The sequence below is a fragment of the Temnothorax curvispinosus genome, unplaced genomic scaffold (genome assembly GCF_003070985.1).
Source record: "Temnothorax curvispinosus isolate PA1 unplaced genomic scaffold, ASM307098v1 QBEX01006162.1, whole genome shotgun sequence".
NCBI classification, from domain to species: domain Eukaryota; kingdom Metazoa; phylum Arthropoda; class Insecta; order Hymenoptera; family Formicidae; genus Temnothorax; species Temnothorax curvispinosus.
In genome coordinates, this window is record NW_020215942.1 from 57,213 (window position 1) to 76,988 (window position 19,776).

The window sequence follows — 19,776 nt, forward strand, 5'->3', positions numbered from 1 at the left end:
CTTCCACGCGTACATACGTGGCACACGTATACCGAGCTGGAAATTGCGGAGCGGGCGGACCGGGCAGTCAAGCCGGAAACTCCGAGCGTTCCGCGAATCGGCGCTGATCCGCTTTTACGACCACGGTGCCCGCGCGTGCCTCCGCGATCGTTATAATTTTTGAAATAATGACCGCCCCTCCTCCCCCCTTTCAACAGACCCTGATGACGTCGCGCGTTTCGAGAGAATCTCTCGTCCCTCTCTCCCTCCCGATTCCCTGATGACACAGATAGCCCTCGCTATCGCGGGTTTTTTTTTCTTTTTTACTGTCTCTCGAACGAAAAAAGTGCCGGTCGAGTCGATAAGTGTATGTTTGTTGCATCAGGATTCGCTTCTCGCCGATAAACCCGCCGGCCCCGAGAGGGACCCCGTCTAACGATATAAACGCGATCACGGCACGCCGCGCCGTTAGAAACGCTTATTGAAAGCGTTTATTTCGCAATCGAGCGGCGGCCTATACGCAATCGCCGGCGACATTGGCGGCGTCTTCGCCGCTTTTTCAGAGATCGTCGTCTGGGACTTGGAGAGCTCGAGAGGACCACAGGTATCGCCGATTAAAGCGGGACGTCGATCTCGAGACGATCATGCCCTTGCGGCACACTCCGTCGCAATCGTCGCATACGGAATCATTAAATGATATTGCATAAATTTTATGCCTCACGCATGAAGTTGCGCGCGTATAATCGGAGCATTTTCGCGACGCGTGTTTCGCATCTAAATATCCGCGCGTCGTGATTGACGGCTAGAATTTCGAACAAAATGTTAACAATAATTCATTCCCAACGAGATATAATAAAATAATAGCGTTGTTTTATTGCATCATAATTATTATTAAAGAAATGAATTATTAAATTATAATATATTATATTATTATATTTTATGTGTGTCATTTTACACTTATATTGTATTATTATTATTATTAGGCATTAATGATTATTAAATTATTAAACGGTGACGATGTGCGAATGTTTAGATGCGAAGCATGCATTTCGAGCGTGTCCCCGACATGCAGTTAACAATTGTTTTTTTTTGCCGGGGCGGCGACATTCCATTCAACATCCCGATCGATCTTTGAATTGACCTCTCGCAATCAATTTTATTGTTTATATAATCGGAGTCTTTTAGTATTATTCCACTCTCGTCCCGTTTCTGTTAATCCGTCAGACGCACAATCGTTGCTTGCTTTTCGTTCCGTCGCGCGAGAAAATTTATCGGCGTCGTTATACGCCGCAGCGCAAACTTTACAGCGCATCAAATTTGAACAAGATCAAATAGAGGGGCCAATCGTTTGTACATACTCTCTAAGAGCCACCGCACAAGACTCATCTCGTATGGTCACGTAGCGTATAACATAACGTGTGAGCCAACGCACAAGAAACGTGCGTTGTGCGTTGATCTACGTTAGTGCTGGTCTACAACCTTGCTTTTAAAGAATATTTAAGCTCTAAGCCGTAAGAAATTGACCAATCACAATCGAGTATTCTCCTTACATTCTATTGTGTTTGGTCAATTTCTTACGGCTTAAAGCTTAAATATCCTTTAAAGCAAGGTTGTAGACCAGCACTTACGTTACCATGCGAGAGCTTGTGCGGGGGCTCTAACCGATACGTTTCTTATGCGTTGATTCATGTTACGTTACGCTACGTGACCATACGAGAGTTTTGTGCGGTGGCTCTTAATCTGAATCAGTGAATAGTACTGCTGAGTCAGTGAATAGTCATTGATTCAGATTTAGAGAGTACATACGAACTATCGCGAGCGAATAGACCAAACTGCTTAAATGAGAACTGCTTAACGAATGAATTATTGCAATATCTATATAGGTATATGTATACGCGTATACGAGCCGATTATGGCGATTCTTTCTATACGGCGATCGATAAAAGCGTTTCTTTGTGGGATTAAACTGGCCCACGTTTCGCGATCTCCTGTCGATTTAATTAGAGCGCATCGAAGGACGCGTATAATATAATCATGTATCGTAAACGTCTAACTTCGTCGACCGATAGCGCCTCGTTTCTCCCTCGGAAACGGCGCGATGGTTGTGCATCTTGTGCATATTTAATGATAAGGGTGACTTTCGATCGAATTCCCCATTTGACTTAACACTTCGGGAGCTATAATACGTCGATACCTTCGACCGCAACGCGGCCAAATTCAGCCGCGCGCATAAATAAGAGTGCTTTAAAAAAATTCAACAAAATAAAGGAGCAGAGAGTTATTATAACGTGAATTACATTAAACGTTGATTTTTAATTAAATATATATAAATTACAAAACCGGCCGTTTTGGCTCCACGTGAAGCCATCTTCAGCGATAAAATAATAAGGCCGGCATATAGTTTAAATCAGCAAACTGACGTCAAAACGCATCAAATGACGTCCTCGACATTTTGACGTCAAAATGTCAAATGACGTCAGCTTGCTATCTGGGAATCCGATAAGATTCATTACGAATTGGTTATTGCGACGGGGGATAAGAAAAGTGCAATTAATATTCTCCATGTAACAGCTCTGAGAGTCGATTATGTATATTGAAACGAGACGAAAATTACAAAAGTGAGGAATTTTAATTAGAATATCTACGATTTTATTGATCGAAATCTGTTCACTTTTATAATTTTTACCTTTTTTAAAGATACATAAAATCGACCTTCTGTTCTCTGCATTTCATATAAGTAAAGGGTACCAAAGTTATTTTTATTACTTTTATTACCGTTCTACGTATATACCATTTCTATGTAGCCGCAACTGTTATGTATACAAAACTTGTAGGTATATACATACATTAAAAAGCGCATGCGCCAAATAAGATCATATGCCAATAAGATCACCCTTTACACATTCTCACCTATACCTATCTTTGTACCGTTATTTGACGCATGCGCAATATAACACTTTATAGTATTATGTAGTATACATTTTTTTAGGACACAATATACGACCAGTGTATAAAGAAATTCGCCGTCTATATAGTCTACATATATTACTAGTGTATATACTTATATATTCGTCGAACGCGCATATGCTACATGTAACTACAGAAAGCAAGATAACGCTACGAATTTGATTCGCAAACGGTACGCGCGCAACGCGGTGAAGTTAACCGCGATAGAGCGCGGACACACGTGTCGCGTTTGCGCACGTGGACTAACGTGGCGATAAGCAGGCACGTAACATACATACGTTAAGTATTCGCAACTTTTTCATTGTGCGGGCACCCGCAATGAGGGATACTCACCGCGCGCTTATCGCTGCTATGAATCCGCATTCGAACCGTTGCGCGTTCCACGAATGGAATGCAGAAGGCGTCTCGCGAAACGCGATCAATAGCGTGAACGTAGCGGCGGAACGTATCAATGAATCTGAAAGAGAAACTCGGGATTATCGAGAGACGGCGATCTTTCGCAAAGACGACCCCCGGACCCGGAAATATATCCTTATCGACAATTCTCACGGACTCGTCGCAACGGGGGGGGGGGTGCGCAAGACGCTGCCGTCGCCGATTTCAGGCGCCGGGCGCCGGCGCCAAGTGCCTTCTCCCCCTCCCCGCGGCGGCATTGGTAGACGGTAGTTTCCGGATGTCGCGTGTTCACCCCGCGACGCGCTAAAGCTAGCCAAGTTCGCGGCTAGCGTTGATCTGTCGCGTTTTGCGTGCGCACACGGCATCAGCCTCAGCACGCGCATTCTTATTATAGACGTGCGTGCACATGCGTGCACAATGCACATGTGTGTGTGCGCGCGCGCGCGCACAAGCGGTACACGTGTCCCCGTTCGATAACCGTCGGTAAGTCCCACGTTTCTTCTTCCTCCCCATCGAAATTCGCGGTCTGATGGCGGAGGAAGGTCGATGGGCGGGAGACAATCGAACGTGCCATACGGGTGCGCGAGGTGCGTGTACGTTGACGCGCCACCGCGTGCATCGCGACGGCTTCCCTTCGACCGCTTCGACGAGGGCTGTCGCTATCGATCGGCCAGTGCCGCAACGAGAGCAACCATCGCGCGACCGCCGGCCGGCGTAGCGTGGTGCGTGCGATATCGCACCGGCTCGTCGAAGTTAGCTTCAGCTAGAGAGGCTCAGGGCTCCAGTCACGCTGAGAAGGTCACGCGGGGAGGGTCACGCCGAGTCACGTTTATGGCGCGACTCAGCAGCCTCGACACTGCTCGGCACCGCGAGTTCGACCGTGGAAGGCGCCGAGGCACGGTTAGCGTCGAGGGAGAAAGAAAAAAAGAGAGAGAGAGAGAGAGAGAGAGCGCGCGGGTAATTACATCATACCGTCATTTTTCTGAATGGGGAATCGACGGTCATCGGTAAGTGGCGCCGACGCCGCCGCTCGCGCATCACGCGACCGTCGGACGACCTCCCCCCGTTCTCCTCTTCCCTCCCCCTCCCCCTTCCCTCCTCGATCGCCGTTGGATTGCAAATTACGATAATGCAGTCGACTTGGATCGGGGGAACTGCTTGATTACAAGCGGGAGCCGAATGATCGGAATGCGCCTTCTCGTTAATTGGCGGATCTCGCCACGTACTTTATCGAGCGATTAAATCCAGAATGAGAAAACGCACGCGACACGATAATACCCTTGCGTCGAGCATCACTTACGTATTTGTCTCGACGGAAGTTGTTCTCCATTGTGCGCACGACAATGCATATAAGTATACGCGAGAATAATCCGATCTCAACGATCCTTATTGTGGAAAAAAAAAATGCGGAAGCTTGCGAGTAATTGGAAGTGGACATGACTCCGATGTCCGGCGAGCGGTGTATCGGCCACGCGTCCGCGTTCGCGTCCCACGTTTGCCGCCGAGAAATTCTCAGCCCACCGTTAACGCCTGCCGTGGTATTCATTATCCGTCTAATAAATATTTCATAGTTTCGCCTGCTTTCTGGAAGTGAGACGTAGGAATAAAGGTTCTGCCTTTTTTTTCAAATGTTAACCTCGAACTTTGTACTTTGCCGAGCTCTCAAGAACGAGAACTTACGTTTTCGAAGGTATTTAAGGCGCTTTGCCGAACCGAGAATCTATTTATTCATGATAGTTGTATCCATTCTACCATATTTTACCAATGTAGATTAACTTTAATCTCAGTTTAACTTACTTTTTATCTTTTTCTAATTTTCAAAACTAGAAAAAGATAAGAAGTATGTAAAATCGCATTAATCTGCATTGATAAAAATAGACGTCATCAGTCGGTGGAGAATAATCAGAAAGAAACGGACGCGAAGGACGTTGATGCGCGCGTAGGAAAACCTGCTGGCATATTAATAAATGACGGAAACTGGTGAGATAAAATGCGAGGAAGCATGTGTTCGCCATTCGCGGAACAAACAACTTGCGAGATGCTTAGATTTTCGCGCCTGGGGGTTCTTCGAGGGGAAATTCACAGCCGGCATTGGTGTACAAAATTTCGGCAGTGGACTGAAAAAAGTAAGTAGTGGCCTATAATATTGACGGCATTATGGGGAGTGGTGGACTTGTGGCAGTGGCAGTGCAGGAGGTATTGCATAGCATTGCTAAGGCAGTGTCCGAATTTTATCCAGCATTGGATCGGCAGTACGGCAGTGGACACCCCTTATGTTTTTTTAGAAAATACGTATATCCGAATACCTAATAAATAGCACTATATTGACTACATCTTAAACAACGTTATATTTCCAAAATGTTTTTACGCTATCTTAAAGCAACAAAAAAGCAACAAATTCTGGTATAAACGTTTATTCGATTTGAGAGCACTCTGTATATTTTTTTTCGCATGGGGGGGGAGCCAGCTTGACACAGATTCTAGCCCCACCACATACTAAAAAACTCATTGAATTGGCTTATTGTTAGATTATTGTAGATTATTGCCGCGTTTCGAAGGACATTCGGCAAAAAGAGCAATCGACTACCCTTGCAGACTGTAATAGTGGTAATTACATGAAACAACTAAGAAACGATAAGCCACTGTTTAAGTAGCAGTTAAATGCAGGTAATTAGCTACAATAATGGCAAATACATGCGCAACGCAGCATTTTACTTGCTGAATCATGCGAACGTGTGTCCAATTATTTGTAACAATGTTCGACATTAAGCTTTATCGCTCGCGGAATGAGTAATATGATTCAATGTCATACAACACAACTTTAAAACTTGTCACCGGGTTCCAAACTTTTTTAAAGTGTTTGTTTAAAATTGTATTATTTGCCGTAAAAACACGCGATCGTATCATTTTATTATTTGTTCAATAACTATTATATCTTTGATACCTTACTTAAGACACTTTAATAAATGTAATCAGTAAAAACAGTAATAAAAACTTAACAATGCAGCATGCATTTCTTGTGGAAAGTTGTCGAAAATACGCTGTGAAAATTGGTCATGCAAAAGCGAGATTACGATGTACCTATTATGAAAATCCGGATTTGCTATTTTTATCTCTATATTATCATCTCGAAATAGAAATACAATTTGAAAATATTTTATCAAAAAGAAAAATACATAGGTATGTTTAAAAATAAATAAAGTTAACAAAAAAACTAACAAAAATTATTTAAATTCAATATTTTAATAATTTTATTATGTTCTAGACGGTTTTTGAATTTTTTACATAAATTATACATCTACTTTGAGACACACTTATGACAAAAATTGTATGGTTATTTAAAAAATGACGGCTATTGCGATGAATTATACATATAATTCCAGTAGTTTAGATATGGAACATTTATGTAGCTATTAGGTTTACGTAAAATAATGATGCAATTAGTATGATAACAATAGTATATATATTGCTGACAGAAAACAATTTTTGAATTTTTATGTTGCGAAACTCTTTAACTTTTTAAACAAAGAAGAGAACAATATTATAGGAAGCCTACTCATCACTTGGGTGGAACAGATTTTCTCAGGTATTCCGCATTTTACACGATAAAATTGAAGAAACTTGCATACGTCACTCGTTGCATGAACTCTCACGTTAACGACTAGAAAACATTACCATCTATCAGATAATGAACGAAATATTAACAAAGTAGCATCTTCGACCCACTGGCATTTTTCCCCGACTTATTACCCTATATTTTAAAATATTTTTAAACTTTTTTGTTGCGAAACTCTTAAAAATTGCGGTGTTATAGCAGTCAACATCAAAAGCACACAAAAGCCGACTTCAAAAATGATACATTATCCAGATGAGCCGAAATAGCTATAAAAAAAGCAACTGTAATAAAGAATTCAAGTTTTCCTTAAAGTCTATCTTCTCTGAATTTGTTTTGAAAAATTCTTATTCTAAACAAAATGACAGGTATTCGAAACAGACTAATTTTGCAATTACGAACAAAGAAATGTATAAAATAAAAAACTTTTACAATATGATAAAAACATTTTAACATGTAGAGTAAACATGTAAAATTCAATTTCAAATAAATCGATGTAAAACCTTTCAAGATATATCTGGTGCCGATTTCAAAAACACGATTTCAAGAAAGCGCATTTAAAGTTTTAAGGAAAGTTTAAAGTGATTAAGCAACAAGGTGTTTTACCTGACTTGACAGATTGATCCACTCCTGTCCATACAGTAGTAATACAATACAACCTTATTTAGCACAAAAAATAAAAACATCAAAGATTTGAAAAATATCAAGCTTTAATAATCGATTTTATTTCTAGGTGTACGTATCTCTTTAACTGGCACAATTTTTACGAGTTAATAGTGTTGAATATACTTCGAAAAAGATATAATTATGTAGTCAATATATAGTGCTGTCAAGCAAAAATGGTACACATTTAAAGAGCGTTCCTTCAGGTACAATATTACTTAAGGAAATTTTGCTGTACGTCGCTTAGTTTTGTCCGAAAACTCGATGAAAGAGTAGACCATTTTCGAGAGATCAGAAAAATTACTTTTCACTATCAAAAACCCTTATGTCGCGTTAAAAATTACACTATAACTCAGAATGTTTATACCAAATTCCGTTGATAATACTGGCACATAAAGACGCATTTACAGTAGGAAAAGTAAGTTTCTACGATAGATTTAAATTGGCAAAAAGCCTAGTGTCAAGTTTGCCCCGGTGTCGAGTTAGCCCCGGACTTCCCTACGTATTTTCTTAAAAAACGTTATATTTCAAAAATGTTTTCACGCTATCTTGGAGCAACAAAAAAACAACAAATTCTGGTGTTTGTTCAATTCTGGGTTCTGGTTCAATTTGTTTTTTGGATTTGAGCACTCTATATAGGTTTTTTATTATGATGACAAGCTGCCCCCCTCCCCATTTCGATCGCCGTTTCTTGCTAAACGGCTTGAGCAACAAAATCCGGATTAGAGCAACAAATTAGCACATAAATAGCACTAAATTTTTTAATAGGTGCGGATTTTTTTGCAATAGTGGAGGGTTAACTTGATAGAGGTGGCATTGGCGTATAATAATGGGCAGTACGCGGCAGTGTTCATAATTGCATGGCATTGCCTTAATTTTATATTATTTATATATAGTATATAGGATTGACGGCATTGTAGGTATTGACTAAGCATTGTCGGCAGTGTACGAAAATGTCGGCAGTGTTTTACAGCAATGCCAAAAATCGGCATTGGTGTACAAAATTTTGGGTTGTGAATTCCCCCTCGTTTCTTTGAAATGCGAAACGTAAGCTCGTAAACCACGTGAGCAAATGTGGACGTAAGCGAAGGTGTAAGTATACGATACAATGGAATAATAACGCATTTGCGAAGACACGTGGCTAAATACGTGGCTGACTCGCGCCTCATATTTTTGACCTTAAACCCCTCATAACGCGCAGTTTTATTCCTTATGTAAGCGCAGACGGAGCCGCGACGCGGCGGAGTCGCGCGACGGTCGCGACGTGGCGGAATGTGTAGTTTGTTTGTTTGCAAATTAGCAATGCCTTCGCAACAACCTTATAATGGAAGACTAGTAACTAGTTTGTAGTACGTGCGCGGAACCTTGTCCGAGAGTAGTCATTAACGAGAAGTCCTCCGTGAATCGATAAAAAAAAAGAAGTATACGTCCACTGAGATAGACGATAATGCCGTTTCAAATTTTCCTTTCTCTTCAGCAAATCTTCAACATTCTTAGAATATTTATGCGTTTATGCAAAAATATCGATGGAACTTACTCCTATGCGAATACGCAAATATCGGAATTCTCATGTACATACACATTGTACACATATGTACCTTTCCTTCTCCATCTTTGTTTCTTTTTCCTCTCTTTTTTAGCTTTATTTTATCCTTATTCTTTTTCTTTTTATGGTAATGTTTTTTTACATCTTATATTACTTCAGTTTTAAAACATTGTACTATATCTTGAACAATTTTTGGTGTAATGGTTTCAGCCAGCTTAAGAGAACGCTGTACCCTAGAAAGTGCATGATAAATAACGATATTTAGCCATCTATCTCTTACATTTTTTTGTGTTCGGTTAGATAGATGTGATAAATTAGGGATGGGGGAGTTATCTCGTAGAACGAGAGAGAAAGAAAGAAACATCATCGATTCCTCTTCCGTTGGTCCACGGGCTCTAAAAACGACGTATGGCCACGTTCAATTCGAATGAAAAAACAGAGATAAGCTGGACAGGGGCAAATACCTTTCCCGTTTTCGCGACGTGGTTACCAAGGGGACCGAAGGAGGCGAGGCGAGTAACGCGGCGCAGCGTGGCGCCCTTGCAAGGACAGCCGCCTTCTCAATGTATTTCAGCTCGCGAAATTTTTAACCCGTTCCTCCGTTACGCGCTTCACCGAGCCCGATCCGGCCGTTCTCGAAACGCGCTCGCGCGACGACGAATTCATCTTTACGATTGCACAAATAATTAATCGCGCCTGCTAAAAGCGCTTCAAGTAGAATCGGATCGATTCTCCGAACGGCCGTGCCCGAGAGTGGTACCATCTACTTCTATCGAGAACGAAGTATCCCATCTTACCTCGAAGAGACAGAAATGTCCATACGGTTTTACACGCGCGATTATTAACATTAGATGAGACGGATAAGGCAGAGGGAGAGACGCGAGATTTTCTAGAAGGGTGCCAGAGAGACATCTTGGTTCGTCTCGATTTGGCCCAACTTGATACCGGCACGACGACCTCCTCCTCCTCTCGTCTCTATATCGCCTTGCGTCCTCTCCTCCGTCACTTTTCTCTCCGGAACGCGGCTCCCTTCGTCGGCCGGCGCGGCGTCCAGCAGAAAAGGCAACCGTTAAGGCCCGTCCGGATGGATTTGCATAAAGCGTAGGTACGCAGAAGGAGAAAGGAGTAGCCGATCACGCGTCTAAGGAACGTAGCTGGCATCCTTCGCATTAAGCAAAACTCGACCTAGATCGGTCGATCTTTTTTTTTCTTCTTCTTTCTCCTTGCGCTCGAGAATGCGGGTTACGCGGTTATGCAAATCGATCTACGGGTAAAACCATTGCGCGATTCTCCGTGGAACGCGACACGTTATTATGCTTATCCAACGCGTATCTATAATTGGCTGGAAAAAAGGGAAAAAGAAAAACGCCGGCAAGCGCGCGAGCGCGCGCTGAAAGTTCGCGAGCCTGCTGAAGCAGGCAAGTTCTTGCACGCAACCGCTGCGCTGCAGTTTGAACAGGTGAACGCTCCTTTCTGACATTGCGTGTACTTAAATGTCAAGCGGCGTGTGTTTGCGACAGGACCTCCATTATCACGTGCTTTGTCGACGCGTGGAAGTATATATATAAATTAACGCGACAATGTTAACTAATAATGAGGGTTACGTTCCATTTTTCACCAAATGTTCACCATAGCCAAGGCTTGATTTATTTGCCTACCGGTTGCGTTTCGTACTGCAATTCGCATTGCGTTTATTATCAAATGTACTCTCGTGAGAGAGCCTTCGACTGGGGAGACCGTCAGACTGTTTGCTCATTAGCGCAGCGGCTAATGCAGAGCGACGACTTCGGCCGAGACACCAGAGCCATTTCTCTCTCTCTCTCTCTCTCTCTCTCTCTCTCTCTCTCTCTCTCTCTCCCTCCCTCCCTCCCTCCCTCCCTCCCTCCCTCCCTCCCTCCTCCCCCCCGTTCTTCCATTCGCACTCGCGAGAAACCAGTTGCGATTTTTCACGCGGTGGGAACTAGAAGCCGCTCCCTACTATAAATAGCCTTCGGGTTTCGCACTGGGGCCGACGATGTCGGCCTCCGACACGGCGACGGCGGTGGTGGCGATGATAGCGATGGCAATGTCTGGGCCGGTATTGCTAACATGCGCCCAACCGGCATTTCTGTCGCGTGCGAATAATCGGCCGCCTATCTTCCAGCTGAAGCTTCACTTCTCTTCTTACACGATACATTGATACTCGTGGAAAAAAGAGGGTAAATGAGAAGGGTCGCGGCGCATTAATATGTGTGTACATGTACATCTATACTTTAGAAGTAGAGAATTGTATCTCTAGTTTTTGTTAAAATTAAAGAGTTCATACTTTTTCCAATATACCAGGAGTTTAAATCGTATAATGTGGTTAAGGGTCTTGTGTCTCTTAAAATTATTACTATTAGTTCCTAAGATACAATGTTTAGAAAAAGTTATATTAGAAATGTTCATAGAAATAATGAACTTCAAATCCTGTTTTCTCTAAATTTCTAATAATGGAGAGTCTTTACCTCTGAGGTTCAGATATATGCAGATACACGCATGCGAGGTAGAAGCGCGACGGAGGGAGGGAAGAGGATAAGGGGGGTCCGCGTCGCGACCTGCATCGGAATTTTTATTAGGCGAGGAGAGCCCCCCCCCCCCCAATCGCCGTGCGACCGATCGTCTCCGCTTAAGACGAAAGTGCGAGGCGACGACCAAATTTGGAGCGCATGAGATTAGAACGGCTAATTATCGAAAGCGGCGCGATCCGCGCGTCCTTCGCGAATTTCGCAATTTGAGAACCAGGGGTACCTTACCTACATACAGCGGAATGGCATGCAGCATGGTATCCCCCGCTCGTACCCCTTTGCGAAAGAATTTAATTTGTTGAAAAATATCTCAATCGATTACGCGTCACGCGATATGATTCGGAATGAAATCCGGGTGGGAGGTTGGTGAATATATACAGCAATCAGGATTGCTTTAGCTATCGAGTCCTTGCGATAACGTAATCTTATCGAAGGAAACTAGTATCTCCATTGCTCAAACAAGTAGTAGCTGTCTTTCTTGTCCAAGTTTACAATATATTGTTCAATCGTATCTCAGTCGCGTAGTTCATAAATTATCATCTATCACAGACGATCCTGTGAAGAATCATGCAGGAAAATATTACGGAAAACTGCAGTAACGATGAGATAACATCGAGCCGGCGAAATTTCGCGGCGCGCAAGCTATAGAAGCCACCGCGTGAAGTCGCGAAAACGCGACATGTCGCAAAAGCCGCGTTAAACGAAACGTAGCGTTTTATTGCCGGTTTCCTTGCTCCATTGCCCTGCAAGTTATGACGTGCCTTATCTCTCGCATCGTCCAAAATAGGCTCGTCTCGCTGTGCGTGCCGCGGCGTGAGTGATTTAAAATCGTCTTCGCGGAGGACATAGTCGAAAGGCGGAAGAACAAACGGCCCGAATACAAATATCCCTAATTCCGGTGATCGAAGCTCGCGCTCATTAGCCATGAAAAGAGGCTTTATAAGGTCTCCGGTAGAGTATATCGCGCCAAGTGTACGCGCAGCGAGACACAGACCGTGGATCTAGACGCGAGCCGACCCTTCTTCTTCTTCTTCTTCTTGATACTGGCACCTGCCTCTTTTAAATACAAGACAATATGGCCAGGGTGTATATGTATGTGTGTATGTGTAATTGTGTGTGTATGTCCGCGGTGCCGCGGTGTCTTGAACTCGGGATGAACCCGTGGGTTTGTTGGGCCCAAGGAACTGCGCGGATCACTTCCCCCTGCGGCCAGACGCAAGCCGACGAGTTAGAAGACCTTTAGATTATCGAATCGATTATCGAAGTAATGGCTGAACCGACCAAGTTCTGATTAGGCTCAATCGATAGCTCAGGTTCGAATTATATGATACAAGGAATAAGGAGTATACGCCGCGATGGGCGGCACGCGCGACGGACCGATCGGTTTGCGCGCCTCTTCCGATTCTCGAGAGGGGGAATACGAATTCGAGTATCCTGAGTGTGATTGACCTGACAGAGAGAGAGAGAGAGAGAGAGAGAGAGAGAGAGAGAGAGAGAGAGAGAGAGAGAGCGCCTGGTCTTCCTCCCTTTTTATTTCGCATCCGTTTTCGTCCCCCGGTCGAGACGTTCCCCGGGGGAACGTGCCGGGCCCACGTCCGATTTTGACAAATCGACATCCGCCTTTGTCCAGGGGGAAGAGAGAGACGGAGAAAGAAAAAGATGAAAAAGAATAGCGTTCTGAAGCATCCGCGCGCGAGGCACCGAGTGCACCGAGGGCCGAATCTAGCCGGCGCGGCGTGCTTGAAACGCGGCTCTGGGGTCTCCGGGGACTCCGGGGACTCCGGGGAGCCTCTCGTGTCGAGTCGTGTCGAGTCGAATCGAGTCGAGCCGAGCCGAGTCGCGGTGAATCGCGTTCGAGCCGGAGCGCCGCGCCGGAGCACGCCGCGCCGGCTGAGCATGTGGCCAGCTCGCCAGTGACGCCAGTTTCCGTCCGTCCTTGATGCGCGCAGGGTTGTGCTCCATTGACAAGTGCGGGGACCGTCTGCGTGCGTGCCGCCGGCCGACAACGCGCCTGTTTGCATTTCGAAAAAGCTGCCCGGCTCGGAGATTACTTGTGTGCGATCGGTATTATACGCGCGGTATTACATACGCAGACATAGAACAAAACGTAGAACTAAACGAGCGGGCGATTACTTCGTGTCCGTCTCGCGCGATATCGCATATTTGCATTAAGTAAGTCGAGAAAGACACACTATTAAATATTAAAGATAAAATTTAATTGAGTTAAATAACTAATACTTTGAATTAAATAATATTATGTTATTTTTAACTATACCATGTGTGTCGACATTTATTACTTTAACTTCATTGGTTTAGTTAAATTAACATATTGAATAGTAGCAGTGGCGACTTATAGGAAATGGTTAAAAATGACTCAAATTGAATATAATTTGACACTACGGAGGCTCGAAATATTGTGCTCGACCGTTACATTGCCGTGTTGTCGAATAAAATTTCTGCCGGAGCGTTGTATGTAAATACTAAATACACGTTCAGGGCAGCGATCACGTAACTTTTCCCGTGGGGCGGAAACGTGAAAAAACGTTTCATGTATTGGTGTTGAATAGAAAGAGATAGTCACATAAAATTTTTCAGTTTTCACGTTGCCACTCTAGGGGAAAAGTTACGTGATCGCTGCCCGGAGAGCTACCGCAGAATCGGGATATCAATCTGATGTATTCGTACTTTAGCGAGAAGAGATCTTAACATTGACGCGAGAATTATTAGAAATACTGATTATATACGTTACTTGTGTTATGACAAGATTATTACTAATTATGACGTTCTTTGTTTTGACCTAGTGTCACAGAATAATATATAAATTTATAAACTTGAAAGAGAACTGCATCTTGCATTTCTTTTAACAATAATATTGTCATAACGCGAGTAATATATAATAAATAAATATTTCCGATAATTCTCGCGTCAAAATTAGATTTCCTCGCTAAAGTATGAATACGTCAGATTCTCTATGTGTCGTTCGTATGCGGGAAATATAGTTTTCCGGAGGAATTTAGCACAAGTAATTCGACGAACGGCAAAATGAAAATAAAAAGTGAACATATGACGGTGTTAATAAACGAACGGTGCGCGGCCAATAAATAGGCCGATATTACCCGTTTGCCGTCTTTTCCTTTTCGAGTTCTAATCTAAAGACAATTGTATCAATTGCGATCAATGACGATCCGCGCGGATCGTCTGTCCGCGAGTCTAATTAGTCTGAACGGGTCTCCCGGGTGTGCATTAAAAGCGCTACGCACCAGGCGTAATGTTCGGTATTGGGCTCGGTATTAAATCTTGCGACTTGTCAAACCTCTCCCTTTCTCTCACTCCTTTGCATACATATGTATATCGTTGTTACGCAATACGCGCGCAATGCATGAACAATGTTATAAACAACATTGCATTACGCACACGCACGACTGCTCTCGTATAATACATACGGACGGCGAATACGGTCTTCGTCTTCGATGATAAGCTTATTGTGGAAAATTATAATGAGTCTGAAAAATAATGCGAGGCAATTAAAAGTAGAGCTGTTACTTTTGACAACTTCGAAGCTTCAAAGCCTCGAAAGAATTCGAAGTTCAAAGTTTCAAAGTTTCGAAATATATATTTGTGTGAATGGCAAATTTTCATTCAGAGAACGTTAAAAGGTTCGAATTTTTTCGAATATCGAAACTTTCGAAGCAAATCACCAGCCTTAATTAAAAGCGCGATGGTCTTGGAGAAAACTGTACGTGGAAAATCAAACATGTACCCTTATAATTGTTCAAGCGTCTTTATAATTGCCTTGCGCGATTCTTAATGCAAAAAGGAGTGAAATATATAAGAAACTATAAATAAGATAACAATAAGTTGTTAAATATAAAGATCGCGCGAAACAAGTATCACACAATACTACAATTTCTTTTTCAGTTGCCACAGTTTTGCCCGGAAGTCGACCTAAGGGAACGCCTGATGTGTTCGGAAATCCGATAAGCGGTTTTGGCCGTCTTCACCGCCGCTGGATCGAGCCTTACAGCTAGGAATATCTCTCGAGGAGCGTGTACGAGTTGCCCTCGTGAACTGTTCTGCACGCGCCTGTTTCTCTCGGAGCTACTTCCGAATGTCACAACGAAAAGAATTCTCGTGACACGAGATAACGATGTCAGAATCGATAGAGTATTATTAAAACGATCGTCCGCGTCGCGAGTGAAGCCGTTAATCGCGTACCGATTAAAATCCAATAGAGGGATATCTTTATATAAGGGTTTCTATAAAAGCTCTCTCTTTCGCGCGCATTATCGTAAATACTGAATAACGTAGGATAAATTCCGGAGAGCGAAATGGCGTACGACGACGTTATCCTTCGTATGGGCGAGTTCGGCCGCTACCAGCGCAGGGTCTATCTTCTACTCTGTCTTCCAGCGATATCGTGCGCCTTTCACAAGCTAGCCGGCGTGTTTCTCGGAGCCAAAATGAACTCGAGGTATAGTACAGAGCAAACGTGACGATAATTACACGGTGGATTACGAGGAATTTTATGGTAAAAACGAACTACTCCTTTGCCTCCAGGTGTTTGCTTCCACATGAGCACGCGGATAACGCCACGTTCCACCTGAGCCAGGACGTGCTGAACGCGAGCTATCCGTGGGACCACGAACTCCGAGGGTGGTCCCAGTGCATGAGCCGTGACATTATCGACCTTGCGAATGGCACGATCCTTGGAAACGCAATTGGCAACGGCACCGAAGGAGGAGGCGTCAGCAACTGCAAGCAGTACGTGTACGACAGAAGCGTGTACAAAAGTACAACCACTTCTGAGGTACGAAATAATAATTATTTTGCTGTAGCGTCTTTGCAAACTAAAGTTTTACCGCGTTTTCTCGACAATTCTCGCACGAATAAGATCCAAGTGGAAATCAAACGACGAGACGAACAGAAACTCGATCTAAAGAACACGTATATGAATCTCGATAGACAGATGACGGATAATAAATGTTTGTTTTTTTACAGTGGGACTTAGTCTGCGACAAGGCGTGGCTGAGAGCGACGGGGGACTCGTTGTTCATGGTAGGAGTCATGCTTGGCTCGATGATATTCGGCGGTTTGTCCGATAAATATGGTCGTAGACCAATTTTCTTCCTGTCTTTAGTCATACAGCTGGTTGGCGGTATACTAGTTGCTGTCGCGCCCGAGTTTATTTCCTACGTAATCTTCAGGCTAATTGTCGGGTCAACCACCAGTGGAGTGTTCTTAGTAGCTTATGTCATAGGTAACTGAATTCGATTATCAATATCGTTCATAATATTTAGCGATGTCGAACAGAAGCTTTGAAAAGCTTTAATTAAATCGCGCGGGTATTGGACATCATATAATTATCTCTTTTTTATCTTTTTCAGCTTTGGAGATGGTCGGGCCAAAAAAGCGGTTAGTGGCTGGTGTTGGTTGCCAACTATTTTTCACTACTGGATACATACTCACCGCCGGTTTCGCGTATTTTATTACTGACTGGAGAATGCTGCAAGTAGCCATCACTGTGCCAAGCATCGCGTTTCTACTTTACTGGTGGTACGATACATAATAGATATATTCCAAGTAACGCGTACAATTCCGGACTCAGCATCATAATTTACAAAGTCCCGGTTTGTGACAGGTTCATTCCCGAGTCCGCGCGATGGCTCCTAACGAAAGGTCGCCTCCAAGAAGCGAAGGATTTGCTGCAACGTGCTTCCCTGGAAAATGGCGTAGAGATGCCGAGCGAGACTCTCGATACACTTCTTAATAATAACAGCGAGGATAGTATGCCCGACGCAAAGAAGCCTTCGCTCTTTGATTTGTTCCGTTATCCGAACTTGAGGCGGAAGAGCATTCTCCTATTTTTTAATTGGTACGACGAAATGATTTCGTCAGCTATTTCATGCATTCGTTTTTTTTACGCTTGAGTCTTACATTTAGTTCTGCGCTAATTTTGATTTTCTTGTTCGTGCAGGCTCGTAAACAGCGGCACGTACTACGGACTGTCTTGGCACGCGTCCAATCTTGGCGGTAACGACTACGTTAATTTTGTAATATCTGGAGTGGTAGAAGTACCGGCGTACACTTTCCTCATTTTCACCCTGAATCGATGGGGCAGAAAGATCATTCTATGCGGCTGTATGATGGTGTCCGGATTAGCGTTAATTGCCACGTTATTTGTTCCTGCCAGTAAGTATTTTACAAGTATAAATAACAATTTTATTCAATTCGTGGTATTGTGATTTTATATCCTCTTACACATGTGTTTGAGTAAAACTGTCTTTATTTGTTAATTTGCGAAAGAACATTTAAAGTGAATTCAACATAAATTGAATTTAAAAGTCATCTATTCTGTAAAGGTGTCTTCACGTTGACGCTCGACGCTCATTTTCAGCAAGCAAAAATCTTCAGAAAAATAATATTTTATATATATATATATATATATATATATATGTGTGTTATATATATATCCATAAAATATTATTACTTGAAGATATTACTTGAAAATAATTAATATTTTACGTATTTCGAAGTCTATGTTTGATTGTATTGGGACGATTAACGACAATTCAGCGATGACGCTGAATATTAAACAAATTCATCAACTTCATTTCTTTGACGCTAGCGTCAAAGGGAAATTACATTCACCCTGTTGACACTCATTTTCAGCGTCTCATGAATTGGCACCTTAAGTGTTGCTAATAAACGAATTCATTTCTTTTCAGATATGCCATGGTTAATCGTTTGTTTAGCAATGATAGGAAAACTCGCTATTACTTCCTCCTACGGTGCAATTTATGTGTTTACTGCCGAACAATTTCCGACCGTCATTCGAAACGTCGGACTAGGTGCGAGTTCCACCTTCGCCCGAATTGGCGGAGTTATCGCGCCATATGTCAATCATCTGGTATGTTATACTTATCACGCTATTTTCTTTGATATCTAGAAGCATAGAGACATCCAAAGCAAGCAATATCGATGTCCGATTGTTATAGATGACATGAAATCATCTAATTAGCATGTTATCTAATCATTCCAGTCGGAAGTATGGATGCCATTACCACTTGTCATATTCGGATCATGCGCCTTACTTGCTGGACTAATGTCTCTTCTTCTGCCGGAGACATTAAACAAAAAACTTCCTGAATCGATTCAAGACGGCGAGCTTTTTGGAAAGTAAGTTTCCCTGTTTTGACATCCATGCAGCTTATTACCTCAGGTACATAAATGACACATTCTTGGAAAATTTTTTTTAGGAAATTATCGAAGAAGAAGAAAAAGAAGCAACAGTTGATGCTCGAACAATTGAACGATATAGAAATAATAAAACCGTTAAAGGCTCAGGAAAAGCAGAATGGTGTGCATGAGAAGCAGAACGGATGACATTAATTTACGAAGATCAATGTCGGTATTACACTCAAAATACATACTCGATTCCCGTCTGACCGTGTTTTAGATGTTTGCCATGTGCAGCACACACGCCTGCGGGGAACTTGGCGTAACGCGATGCTTTCGGTCTGAACTTTTAATATCTACAATCGATTAACATCTGTTCGTCCTTGGTCGAGCGATCGTGTTTCAATTGAGTCGGTTCGAATAAACAATTGTTTATACAGAAACGAAAGTTAATCAACCGTCAGAAGAAACGTACATATATTTCTAATATGTATTTTGAAAATAGGTGACGATGATGGCGTTTATTTAGGTGTCATAACGTGTTGCGGTAGCCCATAGACTAAGAATTCTGCCGACAAACATATCACTACTCAAACATCTAAACGTTCTTTGTAAAAGAATGACTATGGATTATGTATGGAACATTGCAACTTATCAATATAAACATTTTTGCTAGTATTCTTCCTCTCTGCTTTCCTTCTTTAATTCGTTGACAACTGATTAAATATCGCTTGTCAATAGCAATTACCTCAGAAAGGGACACCTAATAAAAATTAAATTATCTTATTATACTGAACGTGATTTTATGCGTGGAGAATTCAATTATGAAAATGACAAGTGTTTTATATATATATATATATATATATATATATATATATATATATATATAT

The 19,776-nt window shown here is 42.7% G+C and overlaps 1 protein-coding gene across 9 annotated transcripts; it reads left to right on the top strand.

Moving 5' to 3' along the window:
• The first annotated feature begins 54 nt into the window (after nucleotides 1–54).
• Nucleotides 55–19,564, top strand: LOC112455540 (organic cation transporter protein-like). Of its 9 annotated transcripts, none has more exons than XM_025017528.1 (10): nucleotides 55–583; nucleotides 15,629–16,181; nucleotides 16,268–16,517; nucleotides 16,709–16,967; nucleotides 17,095–17,263; nucleotides 17,349–17,582; nucleotides 17,685–17,899; nucleotides 18,436–18,617; nucleotides 18,750–18,886; nucleotides 18,967–19,093. In XM_025017528.1, the coding sequence occupies exons 2-10, from the start codon at nucleotides 16,039–16,041 to the stop codon at nucleotides 19,091–19,093; spliced, it is 1,716 nt and encodes a 571-aa protein (XP_024873296.1). In that variant the 5' UTR covers nucleotides 55–583; nucleotides 15,629–16,038. The 9 variants fall into 9 exon arrangements, with proteins under 9 accessions (XP_024873296.1, XP_024873300.1, XP_024873301.1 ...); XM_025017532.1 differs by lacking the exon at nucleotides 55–583 and adding an exon at nucleotides 3,851–4,299; XM_025017533.1 differs by lacking the exon at nucleotides 55–583 and adding an exon at nucleotides 4,329–4,349.
• Nucleotides 19,565–19,776: the final 212 nt, after the last annotated feature.

What these genes read in the sequence shown, in the direction of transcription:
- LOC112455540 (XM_025017528.1), top strand. Translation starts at nt 16,039, where the DNA reads ATGGCGTACGACGACGTTATCCTTCGTATGGGCGAGTTCGGCCGCTAC. An exon ending in AAAGTACAACCACTTCTGAG is followed by an intron (nt 16,518 to 16,708) that starts GTACGAAATAAT and finishes GTTTTTTTACAG; the next exon opens with TGGGACTTAGTCTGCGACAA. An exon ending in GCGTTTCTACTTTACTGGTG is followed by an intron (nt 17,264 to 17,348) that starts GTACGATACATA and finishes GGTTTGTGACAG; the next exon opens with GTTCATTCCCGAGTCCGCGC.